At 46.3% G+C, this 10,532-nt stretch overlaps 1 protein-coding gene across 1 annotated transcript; it reads left to right on the forward strand.

Moving 5' to 3' along the window:
* The first annotated feature begins 1,055 nt into the window (after positions 1-1,055).
* AMIGO2 (adhesion molecule with Ig like domain 2) lies at positions 1,056-10,046 on the forward strand. The gene is made up of 2 exons (XM_063323089.1): positions 1,056-1,540; positions 8,324-10,046. Exon 2 carries the CDS (start codon positions 8,397-8,399, stop codon positions 9,960-9,962), a length of 1,566 nt encoding a protein of 521 aa, XP_063179159.1. The 5' UTR covers positions 1,056-1,540; positions 8,324-8,396; the 3' UTR covers positions 9,963-10,046.
* Positions 10,047-10,532: the final 486 nt, after the last annotated feature.

Raw genomic sequence — 10,532 nt, forward strand, 5'->3', positions numbered from 1 at the left:
GAAGTCTTTGAAATCAATAGCAGTATCACCCATGGCTCACTGGACTTCAATCTATATTGAATCACATCTTTAACAGATACCTTGTACCATACTAAAGAATTTTAGTTTGCCTGTAGCATGGATTTTAGGACAAGAAGGAACCCTAGAGCATTATATGCAGCCACGAACTCTCATATTAAAAGTCACTTTGCTATGTGCACTTGGAAGAAAAGTGTGATTTACAGCAGCTTTAATACACAAGCCCTGTTGCTGAGAATTATTCTATAAACTGTATGCCTGGATGACAATAAATCCACAATCTCTGTTATTTGCTAAACTAGCCCCTGTTCAGTTTCAGTCTTTAAATGTAGGGTACTCTTAAATTATGGTGGGAATGTAGTGAGAAACTTCGCTGAGCGGGGGGTTAAAATCAGCGTGTAACAGAGGGAAGTGTGTTCTCAGGCTTTCAGCTGCAGCTTTGCCTCTTCCTGGTCGTGCTTCCCCACTTGCAGCAGCTCTCCCACAGATCCCATGGTCAAGACACGCCGGGTACACGGCGATTAACTTTAGATAGCCCCCTGTATCATTTGATAGACTCTTATTCTCATCAAAGCCCAGTTTACCCCCGAGCCTCCGTGGGGTTTTGATCATTTAATTAACTGGAGGACTGTTTCCCACAGCTAACACAACGCCGTTTAAATTTATCTGCCCCTTAACGAACACCCTGCGGTTCCCTCTCCGCGCACGGGGAGTTTTGATGCATTTCACGGGGATTGCATCTTCCGCTGCGCCCCCCCCACCCCCCCCCCCCCCCCCCCTCGAAAACCCTGAATCCCCCGTGGCGGCTGCGGAGCCCGGGCTGCCTAACCCCCCTCACACACACACACCCCCACACACACCCACACCGCCATCCTCCCCAGGCGGGTTCGGGGCTGCTTTACACCGGGAAGAGGGGCTGAGCCCAGCCGGGGGAGGGCAAGCTCTGCCCTGGCTCGGCGGGGGCAGCGGCGCAGTGAGGAGCGGAGCGGGGCGGAGCAGCGGGCGCACACGGGCGCACACAGGCGCACACACCCACACACACACACACACACCCGCCGGGCCGCGGATCCCCCGGGGAGGCGAGGGGCGGAGCGGGGGCAGGCGATGCGCTCCTCCCCTGGGGCACCGACGGCTCCGTCCCGTTGCCGCGGAAGCCCCCGGGAGCGCGTCGGGGCGAAGCGGAGTTGGGTCCGGCGCTGAGCGGCGGGGAAGGGGGGGGGAACCGCGAGGGCGGAGGCAGGAAGGGATAAAAACGCCGGCGCTGCTGTGACCGGGAGTCTCCTGCCCTCCCTCCTCACCCGCCGCCGGTACCGGGCTCCGGGCCTCCGCTCCACCCCCGAGGGACAGCGGGCTCATCACTGCCTGCGCCCGCCGGGGAGCGCAGCGGAGCCGCTGCCGCCTTCTCGGCGGCCCCCGGTTTCCCCGGAGCGGAGCGGAGCGGAGCATGCGGGGCCGGGGCTGGCGGCGGCGGCGGGGCCGGCATCGCGCTCCCCGGACATGAAGCGGCCGCCGGGAGCTCCAGGTAACGCTGCCCGGCGGGGTGGCGGAGCGGACATCCCCCCGGTATCCCGGGTATGGCGGGCGGGCAGGCAGGGTCCGGAGGGGCAGGAGACGGGGAGGAGAAGGGCCGCCGGAGCCAGGGGCAGCCGCGGGAGCCCCTGTTCCTACCTCCGCCGCGGAGCGGAGCGGTCCTGACCGGGGAAGGCGCTCAGAGACCCCCTCGAGGGGTTGGGGGGGCGAGGCGAGGGGACGGCGCGGTGCCCGTGGGTGCCCCCGGTCCGATGCCGGCTCAGCCCGCCCGGCCGCCGGGCTGGCCGAAAGTTTGCCCTCCGCCGACCCTCCAGTAGGGATCTGGGGGCTGCATTCCCCATAGGGAGGCTGCTAGGAGCCCCCCCACCCCGTCTTAGGCAAGGGGGTTTCTCTGAAGTTTAGCCCGTCAGAGAAGCTTTTGGAGGCGGTGAGGATCCTACGCTGGGCAACTAAACTTTCGTAGGATCTGGCATTGCTTGGAGACTGGTTACTGATACCGTAACAGGCACTGCCGCTTATCATTGCGGATTTTTCTTAATTATTTGCTGATCTCCTTAGCAACTGAAGTCATTAGCGAGGTTTAAGCTAGGGTACAGCTTTATTTACAAAATAACATGGCAAAAAAGATGCATTGTTGGTTTACTGGTGCATATTTCCCTTGTACTCTCTGAAGAGGGGTAAAAGCTGCGGAGTGTTGACTTCATGGAGCTGGTACTGCCATAGACAGACTGCTGATGATTAGTCCAACTCAGGCTCTGAAGTACGTCACCCAGTTGCTCATCTATGTCTCAGTTTTCTTTAAGCCAAATGAGTTATCATGGGTGCAAAAAAAAATAAATAAATCTGTCTTCAGAGAAATTCAATATTTAGTGAGGGATGAGTGGGAGAAGGTAGTTTTAGCTGGCTCAAGTTACTAGGACAAATTCATCTCTAATTCAGCACTATTGAGGTTGGGCCAGGTGCTGGCCAGAGAGACCGCTCCATTTGCCAGACTGACCTCAGGATCAGCTTGCTGCAAAGGTGATGTAAAGCCATTTTTTTCATCATTGTTAGGTCCTGCATCACGCAGAGCTTAGCCCAGTTCAGGGATTTAGTCCAGTGTATCCAGACATCACCCAGATGTAGCTCACCAACAGTCTCTGCTGTCCGATCCATCATGTCACTAAATCTCATGGATTACGATAATCCAGATCTGCTCAGTCAGAAATGCTGAGCACAGCTGTCAGGCACATTTGATGCAGAGAGTGCCTTTCCCACTCAGGAGAGATAGAAGCAGAGTAGAGCCTGGAGATTGGAGTGAGGTGGCCACTACGGGGATATTTCCTCTGACAGCATCCCCAACGCACACACACAAGGAATGGAAGTTTACGCAGACCTTCCTTATAAGTGTAGCATTTTAAAAGATTAATTATGTGGGATGCCACTAGTCTGTAATTAATGGCTATGTCATGTACTTAAGCAGGATTCATAAAGTTAGGATTAAAAGCATGAATAATTGTACTTGTATAATATTGTTGTTATAAATTAATAAAACCCCATTCTAACAGTCACTTTTTTCTCCTGAGTTCATGAGGAAAGCTTTGTCAAATGCCATGACAAAAATAAAAAGGGCTGTGAAGAAACATTCTTGACACCTGAGCCATCACCGTTTCATTTCATGTTTTATGTATTTAACTAACACCGCCCTGATTCGTCTGATATGTAGACTGGTAAGAGGGGAGAGCAACTGTGTGGGCATTGGAAGTCAATGGGAAGGCACAAAGGTGCGTGAGTGACCTGTGGGCTGGCGAGACAGGGGGACAGAGGAGTCAGAGGAGACAGGCACAGGAGATGTGGCACAAGGGAAAGAGCTAGGAAATGTAGAAACAATGTGGACCTTCTGGAGGGTGGACTGAGACCTGTGATATATTCTAGCGTTTGAGCGCTCTAGAGGCTCAGCAGTATTCCTGCAGTAGTACAAGGGACTTGTGTGCAAATATTTGTATTTTCACTGTGCAGAAACTGCCAGCCAGATGTGGGACTATTTACATCATCAGTGTACAGGAAGATGTTATTCCTACTGTAAAGCATTTATCAATCCAGTTTGTTCAACGTTGAAAAGACTAATGGTAGCATTTGCAAAAGTATTCAGGTGACTTGTGATTCCCAGTTCACTGCTTAAATTAAGAGATGTGCCACATAAGGATGTTTTAGCAAAGTCTCAAATGAACCGTGAGAGATGACTTGGTGTACAGGTTTCCCTGGAAGAAACAGTAATAAGCCTGAAGGTACTTAGAGGAGAAGAGAAAGCTGGTATAGAGATTATTAATGTAGCATGAGTGGGAGAAAGAGCCCAGAGAAAGTGGAAATGAGTGTTTAGGATATTAGTTGATCTTGCAGTGATAACTGATGGTGGTGATGTTTATGGTTGCCCAGCATTCCCCTTTTCCATAAGCAGCTCTAGGTTCTCATTGCTTTTTTTTTTTTTTTAAAAAAAAAAAAAGAAACAAAAAAACCCCAACCAAACAAAAAAACCCCAACAAACACACACATGAAAAAGATCAAATCCAGGAGACAAATCCTCAGCTTCTCTAGAAGTTGATCTGTCAATTGAGCTGTTCCTGACAACAGAAGATATTCCCTATTATATGAAGATATGTCCTGCATTTCTTCTCAAACAGTTGAGAAGCATGTGCACCATTACCGCACAGATGATTCATCTCAGGGAGTACTGTGTTTTTGGCAGTGAACTTAAAATATCACACTTTAGCACCATAAAGAAATGATTTCTTTGAAAAGAATTCAAGTACAAAACTCCTAACCATGCCCTTCACTTTACTATAAATCAAAAAACCTATTTACCCAGCTCATTCAGAAATAGTGGTGAAGTACTTAGCCAGAGTCTGTTGGCACATGTTAGCGGATAGTATTTAATAGCAATATCTCTCTTGAGATACGTAATATTGGAGTTTGTAAAGTAGTACATTTCTAAGACCTGAAGTAATGTTTTTTGGGACGAAACAAAATGCCACTTTTTAATATGAGGATGATTGTAGGCTTTGTTCTTCCTTGCCACATAACATGTACACATTACTAACCTGCATAAACGTTTATGCAGTCATTTTGCAGAAGTTCAAGTGATCACATAGGTTATGAATATTTATACTGAGCGTGCTTGGCTTTGCAGACCATCCTGTGTAATTTATGCAGATGTTTTTGGGAACACAGGTTGAGGGGCAAGTTGCAGCTCGACAGTCCTACTCTCCAAAAGGGAAAGAACCTGTTGGGAATGTAGGCACTCCGCTGGGAGTTGGGCATGGCAAGGAATGTTTCTACTTGTCAGGGTACCCTCGAAATAGCCTTGTGTGGCCCATGGTACATTTATGATGTCTGTAATTTGGATTTGTGTCGCCAGGCAAAGCAAGTTACCTGAAACAGTTCTCATTTGGCAACCTGAATGGGCTTCGGAAATGCACAACCCAGTTTTCAGCCCTTGCAGGGGTTTTGTGCTCCTTAGAACTCAAAGGTATTGTGCTGATTTACACTAGCCACTGATCTGCCTTTGGGATTTGGTTGCAGACTAGCTCAGGGAATCTGGTGAGATAATTGTAGGTATGGACAGAAACAAATGTTCAAGGCTATTTAGGCTATTTAAACTTGGTAACCCTTCCAAAACTGAGCATTGACCTAGTACATCCCATTTGGAGTATCTCCAGGATCACAGTTATATTCAACATAGGAACGTTCATCTTTTTGCAAGTGCAGTGGCATTAAAAATCAGATTACATAGGCTGCAAAATCAGACATATAAATATTAGTGGGAAAGGCAACCTATGCAACAGCGGTTTGTCTCCCATTTTGTGGATGCTTTATAATAATTCACTTCTCACGCACATGGTTTTATGGTATGCGGTTTTCATATATCTTGCTTCATGCAACACACTAAACAAATGAGCAGTTATTAAATTATGTTTTTCGTATGTCAGTGTGTTTCCGTTGTGCCTTATGTACTGCCTGCCATACAAATCCACACTGAGGTACAGAATTACTTCCTCACGGTCATTTCTATAATGCTTTCACAGGTCTCACCCTCTAAAAAAATTTGTATCTATTAATCGTTGCCATAGCAAAACCAACTAAGGTAGGTGCTTAGAACTAGTTCAAAAAATAATTCCTCTGGGTTCCTAACCTCCCACTGAAAACCCCATGCAGTTAGATACTTCAGTAGGATCTAAAAGCCTAGAAGACATTATGAATCTCGACATTAAGCTTTTATTCTAATCAATTCATTTATTTTTACAATATTCCTATAGTTAGGATCACGTTGCTATATCCCTTTTATACGCAGGGAAGAAAGGAGAAGCCTTTACAGTCAGAAGTGCCTGATAGAGCCATAGCATTTTGACTCTCAGCACTTCTTGAGATCAGTCCCTCCCAAACTTAATACACAGAGGTTCCTTATTTTCTAACTCTCAAGCTGGTGACTGTAACATGTTATTTGTTTTCTAACAGTCACTAGTTCACATAATTTGCCTGATCTCACAGGAATTCTGTGTCAGAGGCTAGGATATGCCCCGCTTCTCAGGTGTAGGCATTTACTCAGCCCTTGATGTAATCACCCTTTCTTTTTCCTATTCTTCCTCAGATAGTGGGAGGAAAGGTTCTGGGGAAGAAATTAAGCAATCGTGTAAGTAAGGACTGTATATAAAATCTAGAGCAGCGCAGAAAACCTTAATTCTGACACTTTAATTTTTGAGCAATTGACTTGGCAGCCTTGCTATTCTCTTAATATAGTTTTTTGGGAAACTTTAAAGCCAAAGTGTGTATAAATTCTTGTGAAAGGTGAATTTTCCCATCCTGCTGCCTTCATATTTCTTCTTTTAATGGGTCATTAGAAGGTTCAGCTTTTAATATTCATAGCACACCCTCTACCACTTGACTTAAGAGTAGCAGATTTGTCAGCAGAGGACAGCAGCCTGCCAGATTGGCAGAGGGTTAGAGAGGAGGGGAATAAGGAACTGGGGGGAGAAATGGAAATTAGTGCAGTTCACATATATCAATTAATTGCATAGATAATCTTAGATTCATAAGTACCAGATGCAAATTGTCCAGAGAAGCGTGTTCTAAGGTTCACCTCCCGAAACTCTTGTCTCTCTTCTGCTTAACCCTCTTGCCCCTCTTCTGCTTAACCTTCTTGCCCTTTACACCTTCCCCATCTGCTTTTCCAGTCTTATATGCCTCATCTGACTTCTGCACCCTCGCTGCCTGCGAACTACCTCCTCCTCAGTTGCTTCATTAGTAATGATGATGATGCTCCATTAGCATTGTCCTTCCCTGGTTCTGCCCTTCCCCCCCTGTGCATCTCTTATCCTCCTTTTACCTCTCTCCCCTTCTTTGGCTCCTTCTCTGCCTTGCTGTCCTCCACCCTTTAGGTCTTGGTTTTAATGTTTCTGTATTCAAGACTCATCCTTTCATCATCCATCTTGCCTCATCAGAGAATACAACTTCTCCTTTTACTCTGCTTCTGTCCATTTGAGGTTGCTGCTCTCTCCTCCTCCCCGCTGCCCGCAGGCAGTCTCCCAGCTCCTGGCCATGGCCACCAGCAGCAGCGCAGGGCAGACATTGCGGGGGTTTGTCCTGCTCAGATGCTGTACCAACGGGTGGGTGAGATGATGGGAGAAATGAGTATGAGGTTAATATGTGGGAGCTGAATACCGCGTTTGAGCTGTGAAGGGGTGGGGATAATCAATGCATATGGGTTCACCTGGGAATTCACTGACAAACTCTCAACAGGTATCCAGGGAGAGCAAGAGTGAACAGAAGTGTTCATTACCCTGCTGTGGATGTGAGCATTTTGTTAGAAGATGGCAAAAAGCATATGCCTTGGCACGAATCGCTACCCTGCCAAATGTTATGTCCCTGCTTCAAACCATAGTGACACTAAAATATTCTCAGAACAGAGAATATTTGGTTAGGTTTTTTCTTACTATTTAAGTATGAGCAAAATATTTTTTTTCCTTTACTAAGTTTTGAGAAATGTCTGACTCATTCTTACTGAAAGTTCCCAAAAACTTGTGCCTGAGGTAGGTACCAGGCATAGAAAATTTTCTCCTCGACAGTTATTTTGGCAAAGGTAGAAGTACCAGAACACAAAATATTCCAATTGGACATCTTGAATAACTTTAAAAATAGGCTGTTGCTACCTGAACTATCAGTTACTGAATTAAAGAAAGGGAAAAAAAAAGAAGAAAGAAATTCATATGACATTTAAAGCTAAGTAGTCTGAGAAAATTCTTTGCTTGAAAATGTGTGACATTTTCTGATTGGAAAGAAACACATGTTGAAACTGCTCCCCACTAGAGAAGAAAATAGAATTTTTGGATGAGCATTTTTCTTTCCTGTACCAGAAGTTTTCTGTCTGGGTTGGTTTGGAAACAGATAGGGGATGCCATTGCCCAGTCATGTCCCGCAGAGGAATGTTTCTGATTCATTTTTTTTATGAACTGTCAGAAATTGCATTCCTTGGCCCAAGATTGATGAACAGCTGCATTGTTTTTGAAGAGAAGACGTATAATATCTGTAGTGTGAATATTTACACATGGGTGCAGAATTTCATGTTTACATAAAAACCAACGTTAAGCTTACGTCACCTAAGAACAACTAGATTTTATAATTAACCGTATGAAACATTAAGGATTAATTCCCTGTATTTTCTCAAAAGGCATGCATAAGGAATCAGGCAGGGTATGAACCCTAAATGTTAACGTGCTGTACCTCTGTATCCCTCTTTCGACAGCGATTAGTGCAAAGCTAACTGCACTTATAATCTGTGGCAAGGAGCGCTGGGAGACAGCTAAGAGACAGTGACAATGTCTTTAAACTGGCGGACGATTCCTACTCGACTTGGAGTTTTTAAAGCGAACTGCAAAGGACTGGCATGCCTCTTGGTCTTCACGGTGAGCGTTTGTGGCAGTGCCCCGGGGATGTGTCCGACAGCCTGCATCTGTGCCAGCGATATCGTGAGCTGCACCAACAAGAACCTCTCTCGGGTGCCAGGAAATCTTTATAAATGTATGAAAAGGCTGGATCTGAGTTATAACAGAATTGGGTTTTTGGAGCCTGAATGGGTCCCAGTGCTGTTGGAGAAACTGAACACTTTAATAATCAATCATAATAGCATTAGCAGCATTAACACTGGAAGCTTTTCCACAACCCCAAATCTGAAGTACCTAGACTTGTCCTCCAACAGCCTGAAGACGCTGGGCAGCCCTGTGTTTCAGGAGCTGAGGGCGCTGGAGGTTCTCCTGCTGTACAACAATCAGATAACACAGATAGAGTCTTCAGCCTTCGGAGGATTGTACAAATTGCAGAAACTGTACTTAAGCTATAACTTGCTCTCGCATTTCCCACTGGACTTGTACACTGGAAAACATAAGCTGACAGACCTTGTGTTGCTGGACGTTTCCTTTAATCACATCCAGTCGATGCCTATTCAGCGCCTGAGTTCAGTGCCGGCCAAACATCTTAGCGGAATTTATCTTCATGGCAACCCATTTTATTGTGACTGTACGCTGTATTCCATGCTAGTCTTCTGGTATCAAAGGCACTTCGGCTCAGTGGTGGACTTCAAAAGTGAGTACACCTGTTTGTTGCGATCAGACCCCAGAGGTTACAATAAACTGCCTTTACTGCATGACAACTTTCTGAATTGCTCCGAAAGCACCGTCAACAGCTCTTTCCAAGCCTTTGGGTTTATTCACGATGCCCAGGTTGGCGACAGGCTGATTGTACACTGTGACAGCAGAATCAGCGATGCGGGCACGCACTTTGTTTGGGTTAGTCCGGACAATAGATTGCTGGAGCCAGACAGGGAGACCGACAACTTTAAGGTGTTTCGTAACGGCAGCCTGGAGATAACAGATGCCCAGCTGGAGGACTCAGGGCTGTATTCCTGCATCGCAATAAATAAGAAAAGACTATTAAATGAAACCATAGAGGTTAGAATAAATGTTAGCAATTTCACCGTGAACAGGTCCCACGCACATGAAGCATTTAACACAGCTTTTACCACCCTTGCTGCCTGCGTGGCCAGTATTGTTTTAGTACTGCTGTATCTCTATCTGACCCCCTGTCCGTGCCAATGTAAGGCGAAAAGGAAGAAGAGGAAGCTGAACCAAAGCGGTGCCCACTCATCCATACTGAATTCCACGCCGCCGCAAGAGCTGCCGGCCGACGAGAAGAAGGCTAGCACAGGTAAACGGGTGGTTTTCCTGGAACCCGTGCACGAACCAAAACACAGTCAGAATGGGAAAGTAAAACTGTTCCCTAATGACAATGTCATTGCTGAGAGTATCTTGAAAACTACTCGAACAAAATCCGATTCTGATTCTGTCAACTCCGTGTTCTCAGATACACCTTTCATGCCATCCACTTAGTTTGCTGCCTGTGTTTGTATCGTGCAGTTACGTTTCTGAATACCTCCTTCGCTTGTAGCAACCATCGGGAAAAAAACAATAAAAAGAGAGAAAAATGTTTTAAAAAACACATCTGTTGTCAGTCCTTGAACCGTGTCTCCTTTCTCTGTGAGTGCAGGGCCGTGTGACAGTGTTATCTTGTTGGGGGAAAGCAAAAAGCGTGGCGTGAATGTGAATGTTTTCAGTGCAAGCTCAGCCTTGGCTTTTACTCTCTGGTCCATACATAGCAATTTCTCATGCGTGTTTAGAGCTGCTTTCGGTGCATACAGCTGACTTTTCAGAGGCAGAGGCTGACCCCTATAAAACGCTCTCAGTCGTGCTGATAACTCGGCTCCTCTGCAGCGAGCACAGAAGCAAACTCAGACGGCTGCTGAGAAAAATGCCCAGCCTTCCTGCCGTTCCTTTCACAGGCTCATAAAATCTTTACAGTAAAATCACTAAGGGAAAAAAAAAAGTCATGAGTTCCCTTGGACTGATCGGAACAAAAAGATTAGATTTGCCATCAGGATGCCTAGCAGCACTGGATAAATG

The sequence above is a fragment of the Chroicocephalus ridibundus genome, chromosome 1 (genome assembly GCF_963924245.1).
Source record: "Chroicocephalus ridibundus chromosome 1, bChrRid1.1, whole genome shotgun sequence".
NCBI lineage: Eukaryota > Metazoa > Chordata > Aves > Charadriiformes > Laridae > Chroicocephalus > Chroicocephalus ridibundus.

What these genes read in the sequence shown, in the direction of transcription:
- AMIGO2 (XM_063323089.1), top strand. Translation starts at nt 8,397, where the DNA reads ATGTCTTTAAACTGGCGGACGATTCCTACTCGACTTGGAGTTTTTAAA.